Source organism: Anguilla rostrata, chromosome 16 (assembly GCF_018555375.3).
Source record: "Anguilla rostrata isolate EN2019 chromosome 16, ASM1855537v3, whole genome shotgun sequence".
Taxonomy (NCBI): Eukaryota; Metazoa; Chordata; class Actinopteri; order Anguilliformes; family Anguillidae; genus Anguilla; species Anguilla rostrata.
In genome coordinates this window covers 8,684,073-8,705,527 of record NC_057948.1, presented here as the reverse complement: position 1 = coordinate 8,705,527, position 21,455 = coordinate 8,684,073, and the positions used below count along the sequence as shown (strand labels likewise).

The 21,455-nt window shown below is 41.4% G+C and overlaps 1 protein-coding gene across 1 annotated transcript; it reads left to right on the top strand.

Moving 5' to 3' along the window:
• Positions 1 to 9,539: 9,539 nt before the first annotated feature.
• Positions 9,540 to 19,554, top strand: plgrkt (plasminogen receptor, C-terminal lysine transmembrane protein). The gene is made up of 5 exons (XM_064312539.1): positions 9,540 to 9,726; positions 11,401 to 11,485; positions 12,130 to 12,260; positions 13,732 to 13,841; positions 17,461 to 19,554. Exons 2-5 carry the CDS (start codon positions 11,405 to 11,407, stop codon positions 17,580 to 17,582), a joined length of 444 nt encoding a protein of 147 aa, XP_064168609.1. The 5' UTR covers positions 9,540 to 9,726; positions 11,401 to 11,404; the 3' UTR covers positions 17,583 to 19,554.
• Positions 19,555 to 21,455: the final 1,901 nt, after the last annotated feature.

Genomic DNA, 21,455 nt, shown 5'->3' with positions numbered 1-21,455 from the left:
GTGCTACCATGTCATCTTACATTTAAAGCCTTTTAAACTATATTTTTACTCTGAATTTCACATTAAGATAATGAAATAGAAGACATTTTTTAGAGTGAAATCAGACAAAACCCAATACATTAGCTTGTAGCTGCGAAAGCAGCTGATGTGACAACTAAGCTTACATACTGCACCTTTAAAGGTATACTATGCAGGATTTTTAGCTTGAAAATATTACAAGATACTGTACAGTAACCATGTTCACTCATATCTATGGTGTACTGGCAGTTTCTGTCTTTGCGCACATTTGCTGAATCTGGTGGAATTGCTTTTCCTCGATGGTGACAGCTGAAGTTCACAAAGGGGATGAATGTTTTAATGGAGTTGGCGTGTTTTCTGTCAGACCTGTAAGTAAAGTTACCTCTACCTATCCAGCTAGCCACATTAGGTAGCCAGATGGCTGAAGGTGGGTACTTAGGGTGAGTGGGAGGGGTTGAAGGAGAGTGGGGAGGAGACCTCTTTTGCAAATATGGTACCACAGAAAGGCTAAAAAATCCTGCATAGTATGTCTAAGCTCATTCTTTTAGTACTGTAAGGTTAACCTGGTCAGACTCATAGTACTGTAAGGTTAACCTGGTCAGACTCATAGTACTGTAAGGTTAACCTGGTCAGACTCATAGTACTATAAGGTTAACCTGGTCAGACTCATAGTACTGTAAGGTTAACCTGGTCAGACTCATAGTACTATAAGGTTAACCTGGTCAGACTCATAGTACTGTAAGGTTAACCTGGTCAGACTCATAGTACTATAAGGTTAACCTGGTCAGACTCATAGTACCGTAAGGTTAACCTGGTCAGGCTCATAATACTGTACTATAAGGTTAAGCTGGTCAGACTCATAGTACTGTAAGGTTAACCTGGTCAGACTCATAGTACTATAAGGTTAACCTGGTCAGACTCATAGTACTGTAAGGTTAACCTGGTCAGACTCATAGCACTGTAAGGTTAACCTGGTTAGGCTTGTAGTCATGCGTATGATCTACATCTCCAGTTTGATTGCAGTTCACATATACATTTACTTGGGAGGTACTGTACTTTGTATTTTTTTTGTAATTTTTTAAAATCCCATCTCCAAGAGCTGCCAGAGCACATATTGGCTCTACGGAGTGATGACATAATATTCTTAGGTCTGTTTAAAAGTGTGTGAGAAAAACGTGGTAATCAGGATGTTTTGGTTTTGTTTGGAGGGATGAAATAATAGTAGTATGATATTAATTCAGCCAATTTAAAAATTATAAAGTCCTTCAGCATATTATATGCAAAAAGTTTGATTGTGAAAATATTCATTGAATTCAATAAAGCACTGAATACAATGAGCGTTGTGTAAGAAACCTCTCAGATACACCAAACAGCATCGAGGTCACCAACATTAAGAAACCTCTCAGATCCACCAAACAGCGGACGTATATGAGTGGCCAAGGAACATGTGTAATCTGGCCCAGTGCTACTGGAGGAGGATGCATTTAATGTTATCTCCATTATCTGACTCCAAAAATAATGTTCTTACCATTTCTCTGTGCTAACAGTAATGCACAGAAGCAGGAGACTGCTTTCCACCTCGTAGTGTGGCTCTGTGCGGATAGCTATCTATCCTGGTAGATGCGGACGTGTCTTTGGCTCGTGTAGCCTGCATAAATGCAATTGTGTGTCCTGCTACAACACTAGTGTATAAGCAAGTGACTACTGGTTGCAGATATCCTGGGTGTGCAGTGGTAAGAATCAAAGAGGAATTCCAGGTTAAATTGAATGCAGTTTATTGTACAGTATGTTAATAATGGCAATAGACAATGGTGCAAAATGTGTTTGTGGTGAGATGGCTGTACACGTATGATGCCTGGGAGACCGTGTTGATGACCTTCCTGGAACCACTCCCCTTGTATACTCAAAGATCAAAGCAAAACACCAGGTCACATCGGCTTTCCAACGATACAAAGCACGATTACATTGTATTACGGAGAACCCAAGGTTCACGTAATGCTGATCCAGTTAGATTTTTTGCAACTGAGCCCTGTCTCTTTATCGCAGCTGCTGACTCCCTGTCAGCACAGTGAAGTCTGTTGTTATTTTGGGGTCTGATAAGAGGCAGATTTCTGCGAAATGATCTACAGTTGTGTGAAGCTCACTGGCCTGCATTCGCACATACCGGACAGCTTTATGTTCTTCTGCCCTACAAGCAAAACCTCCTCCCCCTTTCTTCTCTATTCCTCTCCTGCTGCCCCTCTCTCCATTCCTTCTTCATCCTATTAATGTTTTTAATTAAAAGTCTTCACTATAAAGAGGAAGTTTGTCAGAAAAAATAAAATCTGTGAAGAGGATGTGGCATTTCAGCGTTTGGCAGATACTCTTATTCAGGGTGACTTACACAGATCACATTTTTACATTCAGCCCGTTTATACAGCTGGATATATTTACAGAAGCAGTTTGAGTTAAGTATCTTGCTCAAGGCGAATAAACAGAGGGGGAGAGGCATAGCAGACACAGTCTTAGTCTCTCATATTTCTGCATTCTGGATGTTAAATATTTAAACGAATTGGTGGTCAACTGTGCATATCGGCAGTTAAGGATCAGCCCTATTCAAACATGAGCACATGAACACGCACAGCAAGGCGATCACTCGCCATGCTTTCACTGTTAAGAATACAGGACTGAAAATGTGGTGGGTTTACAGGAGCTGTGGTCTGACTTCACTCCGGCAGAATACGATAATGTAAAACCTGAGCCGGAGGATAAACGCTCACATCCTGGCGTGGGAAAGAGAGCCCTTTGATCGTGAGGAGGCAGGAAGTTCGCGCGTGAAAGGACAACCAGCCCATACTTGTTTTTCTGGAGCCCCCTCACGGTTGATCTGGCCAAATCCTCCATGCGCACATCTATTATTATTTTAAGTACCTTTTCATTTCAGAAGGGCAGCGTCTTTTTTTTTGTTGCCTGCGAGGCATTGAAGTTAATTTCTCTGTGACTCACCATGCAAGACATTAAAGACTTGCAGGTGCCAGAGTGCTGAACCGGTTGTTATGGCAACGGACAGATTGCCCTTATAAAAAAGTAAATACGTTGCGTTTTATCATTAACCCAGAGGTGATTTAAGGAGCGCGCAGCGCGGTCAGCATGATCTGCAGCAGATCGGTGCAAACTCTGTTTCGGATTCTCAAATTCCAGTGCACATGCAGTGAGCTTTCAAAAAGTGATGTGGCACTGTTGCTTCTGGTTGGAATCAGCCCAGGTTTTTATATCCTACTGGCAGAAGTGTTTCAGCATTGTTGACAAAATACGAGTGCCTTGGATGAAATAAAATGTGTTGAAGTTTCAAAAATATAATTTAGTTTAGGAGTATCCTTTGTAGTGCAGGTTTCAGCATAGAATATATGGTCCTCCTACTGGGGACAAAAATTAATTGTCGGGTCTTAGGAGGATATCTGGGTAATCTATCCCATTTTATGTAAAGGGGTATGCACACAGTATTTTGCATTTAGGAGATACAGAGGGACTCCACCCATTGTATGCAGCTGTATTTTGGCTGAAGAAATTTGGGTTAAGTGCCTTGCTAAAGAGCACAGGCACACTGCTCTAACTGGGAAGCACACCTGTAGCCTGTGGGTTAAGAACCCAGCTCCCAAACTGCTATACTACACCGCCAGTGAATGTGAAGAGTGAAGATCCCAGGGTGTTCTGGAAAATGCACTGCCCGGAGGCCGACAGAAACAGGATTCCTGAGTTTACCAGGTGCCACGCAGCCGTGGTACGACCTCACAGCTGCGCAGTCGTCTGCAGCCGTGGTACGACCTCACAACTGCGCAGCCATCTGCAGCTGTGGTACGACCTCACAGCTGCGCAGCCGTCTGCAGCCGTGGTACGACCTCACAGCTGCGCAGCTGTCTGCAGTCGTGGTACGACCTCACAGCTACGCAGCCGTCTGCAGCCGTGGTACGACCTCACAGCTGCGCAGCCGTCTGCAGCCATGGTACAACCTCACAGCTGCGCAGCCGTCTGCAGTCGTGGTACAACCTCACAGCTCTGTAGCCGTCTGAAATCACAGTACATCAGCGCGTCACTCTGAGGTTCCATGGTTGTGTCGCCCTGGGTGAGAGAGAGGTCATGTAGGGGTCATGTAGGGGAGACCAGAGATGAGGAGTATAGAGCAGGGGTTCCTAAACTTTTTTCTGATGCGACCCCAAAATGAATGTTCATAAATTTACTTTATTAAGTTGGGTTGTTGTGATGTTCAACATGTAGTAGCTTACATATGGCAGGATCCCCTTTTTGATGCACTTGCTTTTCCGTTTTTAGCAAAAAGACTCTTTCATTTCACCTGGATTGACAAATATTTATATGGAAAACTAACTGGAAGTTAACAAGAAAAAAGTTCAAATGGAAATGAAATTAAAATATGAAAAAATGGTCTAGTGCTATGGCCTTCACAACTATAAACATATTTTTATATTTTCTAAATACAAAATAATGTTTCAGAAGCAGTATTTTATCATTTATTTTGATATATGTGTGGCATACACCAAGAGAACAGTACAGGCCTGAATGCTTGACCTCTACATTGAGGGGGTCTGGTGGCTCTGTTATGCTGTGGAGGGCATTTTCCTGGCATGGTTTGGGTCCACATGTCCCCTTAGAGGGAAAGTTCACTGCAAATCAATACAAAGTTATACTGAGTGATCACTTTTATCCTATGATGAAACATTTATTTTGTGATAGGAGTGATCTCTTCTAGGATGACAATCCACAGGGCATGAGGGGTGATGGAATGGTTTCATGAGTATGAAAATCATGTGAATCACATACTATAGCCTTTGCAGTCACCAGAGCTCAACCCAATTGAACATCTATGGGAGATCTGGACCGACATGTTCTCCGCTACCATCATCAAAGCACAAAATGAGGGAATATCTTTTGGAAGAATGGTGTTCCATCCGTCCAGTAGAGATTTGTAGAATCTGTGTCAAGTCGCATTGAAGCTGTTGTGGCAGCCTGCGGTGGCCCTACACCTTGCAAAGACACTTTTTTTTTGGTTTTCCCTTTAATTTGTCACCCGTCTGTATATTATTTAGTTGAAACATCTTGCAGAAGTTTCTTTGAAGATGGCTAGAAAAGCACCACTAAAGCTAGATATAAAAAAGCGATAATAAAATCAGTGGCCTTTACTTTCGAACACGTGGCAATTGTTACAATTGTTATATGGACTTTGTCTAATCTCTAATAAGAAATCAATGACATGTCTTTTGATAAGGCTGTTTATTTGCTTTCTCCATTGAATTTCACCTGGCTTGATAGCGGGTCATATATGTCCTCATTACACGTGCCCAATCAGCTCTTTGAACAATGAGGTGATGTGCGCTTCTGCACGACTCATCCGAGAATGTCATGGCCAGCCAATGAACGATCCGCAGAGAAGTCAAACCACTCCCACCCCGACCCCCATCACCCCAAACTTTGGGGAAATATTAAACTTTTTCCTTACGCTGAGCTTGTAACTGTAGGCAAAGAAAATGGAACAAAATGAAACAAACAAATGCATAAATTAATAAAAACTGATACATAAACAATATTAAAATGAAAATCTGAGTAGTTTATACAGCTTTCTCTCCCATTACAAAGTACTATCATTACACTGCTATTCACCCACACTATAGATATTACGCCAGTCAGTACACTATCATTACACTATATGCATTGCTGTTATTATTACAACTACCGGTACACTGTCATATAATTAGCTATATTTGTATGTTCATATGTTTATATATCATATATGTTTATATGTGCATTTACACGAACTCTGCATTGCAGCTATACCCTTACTGAAATGGAAAATAATGCAATATATTAATACAAAATCTATCCATTATCTATACCCACTTATCCTGGGCAGGGTCACGGGTGCTGGAGCCTATCCCAGCATGCATTGGGCGAGAGGCAGAAATACAGCCTGGACAGGCCGCCAATCTATCGCAGTTCACACACACCATTCACTCACCATTCACTCACACACTCATTCCTATGGGAAATTTAGAGTCTCCAATTAGCCTACCTGCATGTCTTTATTTTAGATATTTTGACACATGATATTAATAACATTACATGAGAAAATGAGCTAATTATAGCTGCGTTCAGATATATTGCAATATACATAATTTATTAAACATTTCTGTTAAATGTTAAATCGCTAAATATTGTCACGGCAGATCGGTCACAGCTACAACATATCATATAAAAGGAATAGCAATTTATTAACAATATAAGCAAAAAGGATTACAGTAACAAATGGAAAAAAAATAAGGACCAATAAACAATTGGTAAAGGCACACATCCTCCGATATGTCGCAGGGCATCGCTCCCCACTCCCACAATCAATTGCTTGTGGGCCTTTTTTCTATTTTTAAACAGTATTCGTTAAATTTATATCGCTCGTATATTTTGGAAATCCACACACAGCAATAATTATCAACTCCTCCTTAACTGAATGGGGAAAAAAATTGAAATCGGAGACCGTATACACTTTGGATCTTTAATCTGATTGGTTATGGCACCACGTACCCCGGACCGCCAGGACAGGTGCTTCCAATCACAGGCCACGCCCCTTCCAGCACATCACCTGTGAATAAACCAGAGGAAAAAACAATATAGTGAGCTCCATAAGTATGTCTTTGTTTTGGACAAAGACATATTTTTAATTGATTTGACTCTGTACTCCATAAGTTTAAAATTGAAATCAAACAATTCACATGTGGTCAAAGTGCAGAGTTACACCTCTAATTAAGGGATATTATTGTACATTACCATTAAGCAATTATAGTACATTATTTATGCATAGTCCCCCAATTAAGAGCAAGGGCGCTATAATGTTTGGGACAAATGGCTTCACAGGAGTTTCTGATGAGTCAGGTGTGTTAAATTACTTCCTTGGTGCAGGCAAAAGAGAGGTTTCGGTGTCTAGTCTTGATTCTAGACTTTTGATTTGCTTCGGAGTCTGTTCTTGGTGTTTGTCAACATGAGGACCAGAGTGCCAATGAAAGTCAAGGAAGCCATCATGAGGCTGAGAAATACAAAAGTAAACAATCAGAGACATAGGCCAAACCTTAGGCTTACCAAAGTCAACTGTTCTTGAGAAGATCATCATTAAGAAGAATGAGAGCTCATAAAGATTTCACAAATAAGGATGCGCGCCAGTTGGATTTCTGTTCTTCGTGTTTTTTTAGCTGTTGTCACTGTAAGCTTCAGTGCTTTTTGATTCACTGAACAAGCAGTTGCCTCACCATCATCCGAAAAGGTTAAGCACAGCGTTACTTAACCTTTTTCTTGGCTTCAACATATTTTTTTTTACCAGGAAATGCCAATTATTATTATTATTATTATTATTATTATTTAATTTTCAACAACAACAGCAAAACAGCGACAACAACAACAATAATAATTATAATAATATACAGTTGTTTCATGAATGATTATATTATTTGATTTCCAGTTTAGCCAAAATGTAGCATTAAAATATAGTGTGTATGTGGTAGACAACGCCATCTGCTGATACATTTGGGAATATTTCTCTCTCCACACAAGGTCGTCTTGACCTCAGATGATCTCTCCAGACAGCATCCGGAAAAAGAAGCTTGTAAGATTGGTTTCTGGCAATCTGATTGGTTCTTAAAAAGAAAGAATGGTTGCACACTCTGTTTACTCCAATGCAGACTTTTATCTCTAATGTTTCGGCAGAAAGCTGCCTTCGTCAGGGCTTTTGCTGCCGAAATGTTGGAGATAAAAATCTGCATTGGAGTTAACAGAGTGTGCGACCCTTCTTTCTTTTAGAGTTTTACTTGCATGTCCTTCTGGTCTGTACCTGGCTTAAACAAGGCGTGCGCTTTCTTTTTCACTTTTGATTAATCTGATTGGTTCTAACAAGTTTCTGAGAGAATTCTGTTAAAGATCAATGGATGACCTCACTTGCTGTGCCATTTCAAACTGGAGCATCACCAAATGATGTAATGATTTGGCAGACGTAATTCACCACTGGCATATTGGCAAAGTACAACTGAGTGGACAGATCTCACGTCAGTGTCAACCTGGACTCACAGTACTGTAAGGTTAACCTGGTCAGGCTCATAGTGCTGTAAGGTTAACTTGGTCAGGCTCATTACACTGACAGATGAAGCTACAGGAAAGGGTACGCTGACTTGCAGACTCATAGGGATACATTGCTGTAGCTAGTGTCTCTGGACATTTCTTAGATTTTTGGGCCTTTTTTTTCATACACAGGCATGCACAGATAAAGGCCTTTTATGTACAGGTACCGACAAGGGGCATGCTGGTGGATTAACTGGTGGACTAACTGCTAAATGATTAGGCTTTTCTCAAAATCTATTCTTCGCAAACTTAAGTGAAGACATACGCAGACTCACCCGGAAAAGTATTTTAAAAAACGATACAGCAGACCGGCAGTAACATAACTCAGCAGCTGGAACTTGGCTTTTATTAATGTTTAAAGAACTGTAGGTCAGTAAACTTTTTGTGTGTGAAAATGTGTTTTTAATGGCCAAATTGGGGACTCTTTAAGCACAATCCCATAGTTTGAGTCCCAGGAGTAATGAACTATCAGTCATCCTTTTACAATGCTGTATGAAACACCAGTTTTGGTATGTAGCAAAATATTATCCCTCATTAAATAATGGTATGTACACGTCCTGTCTTGAACAACCATGTAACAATTTCTCTTTTTTTAAAACTAAATTTTAGGCTTAAAGCTTTTCTCTAAAATGGATGGACGCTCATTTTTTTCATACATTCTTCCTGTTGCCAGGCTTCAGTTCCCTCAGAACATATTCAGTTTGATTCATGATGTTCCAGCATAAATGTGAGCAGCAACTATTGAACAAACAAACAAACAAATTCGACAATGGCTACTACTGAGAATAGCAAAAATAACAGCAAAAAATATCACTAAAAATGTTCCCTGAATTTTTCTGAAAAAATGGGGCAAACGCCTAAAATCATAATATAATATTTGCATAATCATATAGCATAATATTTGACTGGTTATGTGTCCAAATACGTAGTATGATTTTGACACTGTATCAGTCCGATTATATTATATTATATTATATATTATATTACCTGGTCCTGGCCCTTTAATTCCCCTAGTACATTAGTTTCACTTTCTAAACTTTGAGCAGACATCTACGCTTGCCTGCTCTAGGTAGGCTAGTCTGCCCGTTTGACCTGCGTTGAACTTCAGGGTCCTAGTTCTGTTACTGAAGCTTCATTCAGTTAATAAGAAGCTCTCTCGAAAAAAAACCAAAAAAAAAAAAACAATGACTGGTATTTTCTTTTGTGTATTCGCTTAACATTAAAACGGCTTCGACATAAACGGCTTTAAATTTTCTTTGAAATTACTTTAAATTATTTTACTTATGGCCAGACTGAAATTATTGGCCTTTGCGGTGACGTTTCCAAAACTCTGTCGCGGACCAATGACAGGCGGAGATGGACGCGTCACTTGGGCGGCACCACTGAACTGTAGTTCATTGGGTGGCATGGAGTACAGGCGCTGGCATGCTTTTCACCGCTTGACCTGCTGAACTTGACAGCGTCTTGTTTCACTCTATCATCTCACTCTATAGATTTTATTTCACTTTACTCCTTGGGAATCAATTCCGTTTAGATAGCTTCAGAAATCAAAGAAAAAAGGTAGGATTGCACTAACGCATCTAGCTGGCTAGCCTTTCCACTTCGTTCTACCGTTTGAAATAAGTGAGCTAGCTAGCTACCCCTTGTTAAGGGTCGATAAAACGTTATCGCAAAATAACTTACATGTTTGCTAATGCTAACTGGTTCTTTGACGAATCGCAATCGTACTAACCCATTTACTGGATCTACCAAAACTCCCTCGAGCTCGCAACTTTGCACGTTTCATTGTAGCCATATTATACCAAGGCAACATCATAGCTAACTTGGTTAACAAGCTACTTTATAAACTGGAGAACGAGTTTGCATGACCATTTAATAGCCAGCTTGCTCAGACCAGTCATTTACAGAGTAATATAGCATTTTAAAGTACCAAGCTAAACCGAGGCTTGCGCCATTTAGCATTGGTTTGTTTGCATGCTAACAACATGAAATGTAATGCAACAGTGCCACAGCTGCCAGTCTGGTCTGAGGTTGAGTGAACTACGTCAATACAATACGGTCTTGTGTGTGGTCACAGACTTGTACACACGACCCGACACCTACATTTAACAAGAAGACCAGACACACCGGGGTGATTTTAATAAAACAACGTGTACGTTATTCTAAACAATGGCAGCAGTGAGTTACAGACAAGGACAGTTGGCTAATAATAATATGATTTTGAAACGGTAGATATTGACATCTTTACAAACTGTGTGAAAGAGGTCGCAACACTCAGATTTAATGTAAATCTAAAACATACTCTTGTATATCACAGCCTCCCCCCCCCAGTCATTTCGTAATCCGAAGCTAACCCCCACGACAATTCCGTACAAGTATGAACAGTAGACTAGTCACTAGTGGCGTCTTTTTTCCAGCGTAGTTTTGGACGGCTCACTGATTTTAATACTACATACTTTTAAAACTACACGGTTTTTATACCAGCTGCTGTTGACCCGTGTTCCTTAACATTTCGTTTTTGGAAAACTCAGAATATATGTATTTAAATTTCCGAATTCCTATTGAGTTATTGGCTGTAACTTGATCTGCCTGATTTTATAGAAGTTCTACTTTGTGAGATTGCTTCGTCTGTCTTCTGTGTGTATGTATGTGTCTGCTGATAGTTAATCACCGAGACAGGTTAATCATCATAATCATCTTTTTAATCGGTAAAGGAACTTTTGAGGCAAACCGCATTTTGTTTGTGTTCTTCTCACGACCTTGATATTTCCGTAGTTCTGCAGACGGTATACATACTTTTCTCTGTGATGGAATGCTTAACTCTGTACTCAGAAAGCAAACCAGCTGCAATTGCCAGGAGACCACCTTTCGAAGTGTTGTACTGTACATATCGCCGTGACGCTTTAATAGGCGCACAGTATCAAATCCATTTTACGGAGAACAATTTCTCGGTTATAGAATACTACATAGACAGTAAAGCACTGTGATCCATTTAGAGCCGCATTGCCTGGACACAAGAGATCTGCACCCTTTGAAAACGAAGGGTACTGTTGTCCTGAGGCACTGTTCTGTCCTGCGTGTGGCCCAGTTCCTTCATATACTGTTTATAAGATTATTATGCTGTGTATTACATCATACTTGTCATAACAAATCGCATATTACTGTGGTTTTGTAATTAATAAGCCACACTGATATTCATATACTGATGTGTTTGTGTTTTAAATTTACCTTCAGCGCAATGGGGTTCCTTATGTCTAAGTCCATGGATCAGAGCCTGAAGAAGCAACAGGAATTCATGGTCCTCAACTCACGACTCCAGGTTAGATTTGTCTCTTTTTCGTCGGGAATTTTCAGAAAAAGTGTTTAAACCTTTGTGAAAGATCATCAGCAGCCAACTGAAAGACTCATATTCCAGCATATTGCCTTCATCGGAGAAAAGTGCTCTTATGTCATGGATCATACGGCTACTTAACTCAAAGGGGTTGCCACAGACATGAAAGCTAATTAGCGCGGAACTGTAATTACTGTGGTCTGCATGCTGTATGCTGCTTTCCTTAATTCTGTTTTCTGAGCCAGTCCTGTTTGAAGCTTAATAGTTTATGACTGAAACAGAACTCAGTATCTGACTGTGACTGTCCTCTGTTCACCAGAACATACAATAAAATAACAGCAAAGATCAACAATACAGAGATGAGCGTAAAGGACGTGAAGCATGCTATAGCACTTCTGAAACTTCAGTCCTGGAAAGCTGCAGTTTTTGATGTGATTTTTCAGGTTCAGCACTGAAGTAATTAACATAAGTTGCTAATTGGCTACAGAGTCCGCACACTTGGTTTCCAGTGCTTAAGTTTGCTGCTTGCTCGGAAGAAAACTACAAAACCCAGCAGTTATTAGTTTGCACTTGTGTGGATCCTCTTTCCGTTGTCCTGCATTTTGAAGTCATTCACTCTGTTGGGTACTCAGTTGGAGCGCCAGATTCAGATGCAGAACCAGATGAGGGAGCGGCAGATGGCTATGCAGATCGCATGGTCCAGGGAAGTCCTCAACTACTACGGTGCATTCTTCAGTCTGGCAACCCTGGGACTCACTGCTGGGTAGGAATGGTGCATCATTCAGTCTGGCAACCCTGGGGCTCACTGCAGGGTAGAGTCGATCTAGACACAGGCCTGAGTTGTCAGACCCCACATGGTTCTGTTACAATGAGCAGGTCAAACGTATGGTACTGTGAGCCTGACCATATTGACTCCGTTGTAAAATAATTAACCTTCTAGAGATTTGCTTTACTGGTAAACAAACGGCCAGTTACTCCTGAGGAATCATGTTTCTGTGTTGGTGAGGCTTCAGTCAAGACCAAAAATTCTCTGCAGATGTGTCAGTAAACCCACGTACAAGGGTTGGCCGATATACAGCAACAATAATTATCAAATGCAGTTACGGTTGTCGCCGCCATGTGGTGTATTGCTTTTCTTTTCGCCTTTTCCTCTTTAATTACGCCTGATGCGGTTGTAAACAACCAGGTTTCAGTGGCTGTGTGAAACGCCTCCAGAAAAAAGACCATCACCACTGTTATGTATTGGGTGTCCATAAGCCACCCAATCAGCAGCAAGACCTTGCAGCTATGCATATGATTGATAAAAACATATTGTATGATCACGTGGAAGCTCTATGACCTTGCTGCTGATTGGCTGTCTTATCAATACCCAATAGATGAGTCATTAAATTGTTTTTCTGGAAGCATTTCATGCGGTCTCTGAAGCGTGGTTGTATGCTACCGCATCAGGTATAAAAGAAACGTAATGTGCCATACGGTGGCAAAGACTGTTATTGCATTCGATCAGTATCATTGTGGGTATATCGCCCAGCCCTACCAGATACATACTATGCAACTCTGTGCTGGATAAAACTTTCTTTCTCAAACCAATCAGATTGCAGAATTTTTGGTGTGAAACTAATCCGATTAAACTGCTACTTCCCTTTCTGGATGCTCGGGAATTTCCAGTTTTCTGCAATCTGATTGATTCTGCTGAGATTTATCCTGCAATCTGTTGGTGTAGGTCATTGGTTGAGATGGCCTCCAATTGAAACTCTTCCTATGCAGGTTTGTGATTTGTCTGAAGTAACTTACCATTGGTTTATTTAGCAAATCACATGCCCTGAACTTGTGATGAGACTTATCACACATCTAAATGTCTGCCTGATCAGGCTCATACCACTATTAAGTTATGAGCAACTTGGTCAGGCTCATAGCACTGTAAGGTTATAAGCAACTTTGTCAGGCTCATAGCACTGTAAGGTTATGAGCAACTCGGTCAGTCTCATAGCACTGTAAGATTATGAGCCTGACAAGTGAGGCTAGTAATTATCATAACTCTTGATATTTCCAAAAACATTAAACCCAAATATATATCCAGTAGTGTGCAAATGTATTTAATTAATTTTATATAATGAAGATTCTGTATTTCATTTGTACTTTAAATCTTCTCTGAAAAAGTAGTTATGTAATTTTACTGTATTTATTTTGGTGCAGACACATACATATAAACAGTATGCATGTTTTATTCTCAGAGCTCTGAAGAGAAAGAGGCCAGGGCTTTTAGCTCCAGTGGTTCCCCTCAGCTTTATCCTGGCCTACCAGATAGACCTGGCGTACGGGACGCTAATGCAGCGCATGAAAGGTAAATCTACACTGCATACATGCAGCTCGCGCATCAGAGGTAAATCTACTCTGCATACATGCAGCTACTGCATGAGAGGTAGATCAACGCTGCATTGGGTGAATCTACACTGCATACATGCGGCTACTGCATCGGGTGAATCTACTCTGCATACATGCAGCTTCTGCATCAGGTGAATCTACCCTGCATACATGCAGCTACTGCATCAGGTGCATCTACCCTGTATACATGCAGCTACTGCATCAGGTGAATCTACCCTGCATACATGCAGCTAGCGCATAGAGAGGTAAATCTACCCTGCATACATGCAGCTTCTGCATTGTGTGAATCTACACTGCATACATGCAGCTACTGCATTAGGTGAATCTACACTGCATACATGCAGCTACTGCATCGGGTGACTCTACACTGCATACATGCAGCTACTGCATCGGGTGAATCTACACTGCATACATGCAGCTTGCGCGTCAGGTTTAAGGCTGCGGTTGCATTTTCCAGGAAGCGACTTTTGATGTCACGGTGCTCGCCTCCAGAATCCCGTCCTCGGTACTGATTGACGGAGTCGGCTCTCGCTGAGCTCAGACTCCGTTAAACGACACCCGAATCGGGGACGCAGCCGCGCGTCGAAAGATTGATTCGCGACACATCGGCCTACAGAAATTGATTTACGGAAATCTACTTAAATGACCGTTCCCGATATTTGAATAAGCGCAAAGCCGTGCCCTAAATGAGCGATTAGGGGTCGAGCGTCATTACTCTTGCGCCGCCAGAAGATTTTCGCTGAATTAAAGTGTAGGGCTTGGCAGCCAGTCAGACAGGACAAAGTAATGAGCATCCGTTTCTGTTGCCTGTTATGCTCTGCGTGTTTTACAGTCCGAAAACGTGCCCTCTTACTGGCGAGGTAATTGAGTGTTGCTTTTGTTTTGGATGGCACCCAAACAGCACACCTTTGGTGCGCTGCCACCTCGCTGTTAGGCCAGTTGTGAGATGGTTTTATTGAGACTGAGCAATCAAGCGCTACTAGGAATAGTGATTTAGTTTATGACGTGGAATCCAATAACCATATTTTTAAAAATAAATAAATCTGGCATTAATAGGCATTAATCAGCAGAGTCTTATGAAATATGTCTTTTCCGGAATCCAGAAACGATCAGTGCCGTTGGGTAATGTTCATACTGTCAGTACTGAACACAAGTGGTATTGCATGCTAAAACAACTGATCCTTCATTAAAAAGTATATTTTATTTGATTTAATTTAGTAATTATTATCTAGGATGACAATTATCATTTGCCGAATTCATTAATAGCAATCTAAAGACAAATTAAACAAGCTAAAATGACAAAAGATCTATATCAAAGAGAGATCTTCAAACTACTGCATGTCTGTCCCAAGCTATCCCACAATGCACCAGCATATATAGCCAGAGAATAAGGCAAACTGGGGCCCAGATATCGATTCTGCACAAAACGCCAATATAAAGATGTGACCAGCCCTTAGCAGTCATAGGCACCTCACCCTGTCGGGACTGGGGAGGTTGATCCTGATTGGGGGGTGGGTCATTTATGGCGAGGACTAGCTCACTTAAAACCTCACAATTACTGTTAGTTAAAGTGAACTTATGTTTGAAGCGGAGCTAAGCGACATAATATCAAAATGCTGGTTGGTTTGGCCTCTTTTAATCAAGGCCAATCAAGACCCAATTAGGAGGTAATTCAGCTTTTCAATTTGAATATGACTTTCAGAACCAAAATGAACGCCACAGGTTGGGCATTAAAGCTTTAAATTCAAAGCCGGTACTGATCCTGTGCTGTGACGTGGTAGTGCTGGACCCCTGGTGCTCTGAATAGCTTTGAGCCCTGGTGGTTCTTCAGAGAGGTAATAAAACCTTCCAGGAGAGGAGACAACAAGAACACCTTAGATTTGTGCATAGATAAGGGAGCAACTTTTTAATTGGCTATTTCTTGTGTTTTTTTTTGGGGGGGGGGGGGGGGGAGGAGAAGAAACCGACAACAGCCTTACCGTCAGGTCAACCAGAGCAAGCTACTTTGTAAGAGTAGACCAGACTCACAAACAGTTTTTTCCCCCCAGGCCATCAGGCTTCTCAACCAGCAACATTAATCTCAGGGATCACACTGATCACATGACCTCCTATGTGTGCTCCTTCACTTCCTATATACGTTCAATGTGCATTATCACAATCTTATGCACATATTCATCAGCACTCCTGCGCTTTATATGTTTAATATTTAAATATTTAATACTCCTGTTCTCACTGTCCATATCCCCCATCTGTAGAGGCTGGTACTGCTGCTAATGTTTTATATTATGTTTAATATTATGTATATTTTAGATATTTTTTGATATTTTTGCTCTTGCTTCTATGTAGTTGCTGCCTGCCATGTCATAAGAATTTCTTTGCTCAGTATGACCTTGTGTTATACTGTGCACTTGACAAATAAAAACACTTTGACTTTGACTTTGAAGAGTGTCACATAATAATGACTACGTACAAATAACCTGCATCAGCCAGTAACAAGCTGTTCCTCTCTTTCCCATGCCGTAACCTTGGTAACCGATAAGAGCCTCATCCCGGTGAGGCCTTTGAAGCCCTCTGGTCTAGAACTTTCCGAGTCTCGTCTCCTTGGGCGGGACCACAAAGACACACAGCCATCCCGCCACGTCTCGTTAACCCGCGGGAGTGTGATTTGTTCACCACGCGCGGTGTAGCTGATCTGCGAGCCGGGTCAGTGGAAAACGGCTCGGCTCCTGGCTTCTCAGATCCAAAATGGAGGACTCACAGCACTGCCGAAAGCTGTCACGCGTCGCGTTTCTCGTCACCTCTTAATCACGACCGTTCGGCCTAGATCAGAATGAGATTTCCTTGGGTCACAAATGACTCACACATCGAGTGCATCTGCTCCCGCTGCTGTTTTTATTAGTTCGGGGAATATGAGGTTTTGATGGATAACTGGTAAGCCCCAGTCTGGCCTCCTTGCCCTGCTGCTTCGAAAGGCGGAGACAAAATTGGATGTTTTCAATGAACGATTAATAATTTAAAAAGTTTAATTTTCTGCTATAATGAAATATAAATATTTAAGTTTGAGCTTTTTGTGGACATATTCCTCATTTTTTACTGAAATATAAAAATGATAAAAGTTAGATTTATCATGTTCTCGTGAAAAGGGAAAGTAAAACAAAGTCTCAACTTGAGGTTCAGCTGGAGTTTTTGCTTTAGGGTTTAAGCTAAATGTTCAACTTGGTGTTCATCCTAAATGTTGAGTTAAGGTTCCTTCTAAATACCGAATTGGGAATTCAAATGTTGAACCTGGAGATTATCCTGGAGGTTATCCTTAATTTTTAGTAAAGTAATTTTGAGTTGCGGTTTATGCTTATTGAATGTGAAATCCTGAACTTGGGGTTCATTCCAAATGTCGAACCCATGCTAAATGTTCAGTTTTCTGATGATGCTTAATACTGAACATTAGATTCATGCTAAATGTTGAATTTGGTGTTCATTCTACATGAACATTGACATGTTCACGCTAACGTTAAATTTGGGGGATAATGTTGAAGCTACGGTTTATGATAAATGTTGAACCCGCATATGTGCTGTTCCAGGGGAGGCAGAGGCCATCATGGTATCGGAACACGAGCGCTTGGATCTACCTCACGGGGCGCCCACGTTCGAGAGCATCGAGAAGGCCCGGCGAACCCAAGCGCATCTTTTCTTCGAGAAATGACCCTCCAGAAGTCTCCACTCTCCCACTGCCCAAAGGGGAATCATCTACAACTCACACACAGATGCAAACACCTGATTATTAACGCTTATGATATGGCAATATCTGGCTATGACAGCTACTCAAAGTATTCAACACACACACTCACACACACACAGAGGCACACACACACACACACACACACAAATCAGCTTTGTGCCTGGGGGATGGGCAGGGGATTTTGCAGTTACCGAGATTGAACACTAGGGGGCGAAGAGGGTCGGGAAGAAACCATCAAGATGCGGAGTAGGAGAGCTGATCCCGGATCAGGTTTCCCTGTCCTTATCCAAACCTTATCCATCAAGAGCTAAAATGCTAAACTGATCCTAGTTCAGCGCTCCTAACCTGAGATCCTTTATGAATATGGAGCTCAAATTCCTTCCCTCGTGAATTACCGACGTGAGGGAATTGAGGAATAAAAATGAGTGCCACTATTTTTCCCTCAAACTTGCATCCAAAGAATTTAAATTGGTATTTGGTATTTATGTCAAAAATCAATATCTATGTTTTTGTCATATTTCTTGTTGTTGGTGGGGTGGGTTGGGGAGGGAAGTATTAAGCAGAGAAACTGAAATAGTCACTTGGCAAGTTGGTCATGGACTCATGAAGCACTGTAGAATTTTTTTTTGCTTGATACTAAGCTGGTTGCACTAGTATTTATTTAGTTTTTGTCCATCTGTGTTGACGTGTGAAGTTCCAGGGATGTTTTCCCCTGATCGATCGATCGATCGGGAAATGGTGATTTTCGGATCCTGGACAGTGCCGGGCTGGTACAGTTCGGTTTTATTGTTTGACGTTCTGTCCCACTTTGAGCTAGCAAGGAGTGCGGAGAAGCTGGAGATGTGTGTGCTTATGACTCGCTCAAATCCTCTCTCTCTGGTCAACGCACTCAGGGTCTGGAAAGCAGCATTTCTTCGCATGGTCAGGAAAAACCGCGTCCCTGCATACAAACCCACGCCTGCAGACTGTAACTCTATCTATGTCTGGGTCGTGAACCCAGAAACCGCTGGTTTTTTGCCTGGGACTGGGCGAGACCCAGGGGCGTAAGGATGAGACTTTGAGGGAAGGGGTCTGAAACCCTAGTCCTGGAGAGCCGCAGGGTCTTCTGGTTTTTCTCCCCCCCCCCCCCCTAAAATTTCAGACCCAAGAAAACAGGCGAGTTCACTGCGAAGCCAACTGCTTCACCTAAGTGCTGAGTAATGGCAGAAACCAGCAAACCCTGTGGGTTTCCAGGAACAAGTGGTTTGAGTATGTTTGTTTATGGATACAGGTGATGTGCTGTCATGTGATTCAGTGTACCCATGTAAGTTAGACTTTGATTAAATGATGGCAGAGTTGCACAGAACGGTGTTGTAGCTGCCGTAGAACTTTTTTTTTTCCCCTCCCTGTTCTGTAATCTCTCACGGGAAAGTGATCTTGCGTGAACATGAAAAATTGAGGCACCTTTATGCACTAATGTAAATAAGTTGGGAGCACAAACTAAAGTTGACTTGGAAAGTGCCGACTCAGCCAGCGTACTTAAATAAAATGAAATAAAATTGCACACTTTGTTATACATGTCTCTACGAGACATATGTCAAGCACTTAAATTACTTTCTCTTTAGATTCGGAAGAAAAAAAAAAAACTTATGTGCAATTCCTGGAAATTTTCAGGAAAGCACGTTAATACTACAAAAAATAATTTGAATGAATATTATAGATATTTAGAAATGGATATTGCTTTTCAAATATTTTTTTAAATAGCCAGTAATGTGCAGGAATTTAGAAATGATATTACGTACAGTGCACCATATGTGGAGGAACATCACTGTTTGTCCCCTTTGCCATTTGCTGCCACTTTGACTATTTAGAATCATCTGTGCATGCTCGGTTACTCCTCTGCGAATTGAGCAGTCTGCCATAAACGTGAATATGAAATAAACAAAATATTTTATAAGCCAGTTTTCCTGTATTTTAATATTTAAAGCAAGTGTACACATTTCTGTTTCTCTTGTCCCAAAAATCACCTGTTTCATCCTGATGTCTTACATATGCAGCACCTGGGGTGGCACGGTGGTGCCATGGGTAGCACCTCACAGCAAGAAGGTCCCGGGTTCGAATCTCGACCTGGGCCTTTCTGTGTGGAGTTTGCATGTTCTCCCCGTGCATGACTTCCTCCCACCGTCCAAAATCATGCAGGCTAGGTTAATTGGAGAGTCTCAATCGCCCCTAGGTATGAGTGTGTGAGAGAATGGTGAGTAAATGGTGTGTGTGCCCTGCAACGGACTGGCGGGCTGTCCAGGGTGTATTCCTGCCTCTCGCCCAATGCATGCTGGGATAGGCTCCAGCATCTCCCGCGTCCCTGGCCAGGAATAAGCGGGTATAGATGATGGATGGATGGATCTGCCTGGCTATGACTTGCGTCTTGACTGGTCACATCTGGTGTTTTTCTTCACTTGTCAAGTGACATAGTGCTGCCTTGTGTCACCACTTCATGACGAAACGTGTAATTAGTCTAAACATACAAATCCTGTCTGGCCACTTGTAAAATTATTGTGTGGACAGTTGCCCAAAAATATCCGATTTGCAGTTCCAAACTGATTCAAGCCAACAATGTGCCTGGAGGTACTGTACGTTTCTATTTATATATTATTTAATCATTCAACATAATATCATATATGAATGTTGTGATAGTTTTTGTGGTGTCACCTCTGCCATCTGTTATCTTTGTGAGTTGGCCTATGCCGTCACCATGGAAACCAGCATCCAGTACCATTAAGATGGAGACATCATTCATCAGTCTTAAGGAGTGGATGGACAAACATATAGAACGTGAGCGTCACACAGCTCCAGGTATAAAAATAACAATTAAAATATTTATGACAGTTCATTTCTGCTTAAAGAAATTGGCAGGAATTGACCATTGTTTTGAGGTCAATCTAATCTCAGCCGAGGACCCTGTATTTAGCATGGGCAGCCTGGGGCCCTTTTTTTAGCATGTGCAGTCTGAGGCCCTGTTTTAGCAAGGGCAGTGTTATAATCCCTGTCATAAGTTTTGTTTACATTTGTCTGTTCCGTATGCGTTTCATCTTTTCGTTCTGTCATCTGATTGGCCATTTCCGTTTCCGGTTACTCGGCTTGAAAAAGGTGCTGTTCGCCACTTGGAGACGAGGACTTCGAACTTGTGCGTGGTGTGTTGTGTACAGAGATTGCTTCTTTTGACCTTGACCACATTTTTGTTTGATTCACTAACATGTTTCGCAAAAGGTAAACCGACTGGGCAAATGGAGTAACCTGTGTTTTAATTGTGTAGTAATTGTGTCTTACCTATTTACGTCTTTAAATTCTGACTTTAATCATGCATAGATATCATAATAACTCATAAAAGGCATTTAAGATTGAGCACATTAACCTTGAAGCAAAGCCCTGATATATATATATATATATATATATATAATATGTCAGTTAATGAATTAATGAAAATAATAGGACAGGGAGAATATGCCAAATTCAAAAATCATTGTGGAATCATTCAACTGGAGCCTTATGAGATTGAGGGAGGAATACCCCCATACGAGAAACAGTATAAAATAAATAAGAAAGCCATCGAAGCATTAGAGGAAGATTTAAGAGAACTAGAGGACCTGATAGAAGGCAAATGGTTAATCCAAGTGCTAGTCGCATATGTCACCCGCCAAAATGTTTAAGACCTGTCTGGGACATAACCAGTGGTTTCTGCAGTGTGCCAAAAAGTGAACATTCCCAAATGAAAACCGCATTTACGTTCGAGGGAAAGTCATATTTATGGACAAGACTACCGGAGGGGTTCTGCCAAAGTCCTAAGGTCTTCCAGGCCGC

What these genes read in the sequence shown, in the direction of transcription:
- plgrkt (XM_064312539.1), top strand. Translation starts at nt 11,405, where the DNA reads ATGGGGTTCCTTATGTCTAAGTCCATGGATCAGAGCCTGAAGAAGCAA. An exon ending in TCCTCAACTCACGACTCCAG is followed by an intron (nt 11,486 to 12,129) that starts GTTAGATTTGTC and finishes TTGGGTACTCAG; the next exon opens with TTGGAGCGCCAGATTCAGAT. An exon ending in ACCCTGGGACTCACTGCTGG is followed by an intron (nt 12,261 to 13,731) that starts GTAGGAATGGTG and finishes TTTTATTCTCAG; the next exon opens with AGCTCTGAAGAGAAAGAGGC.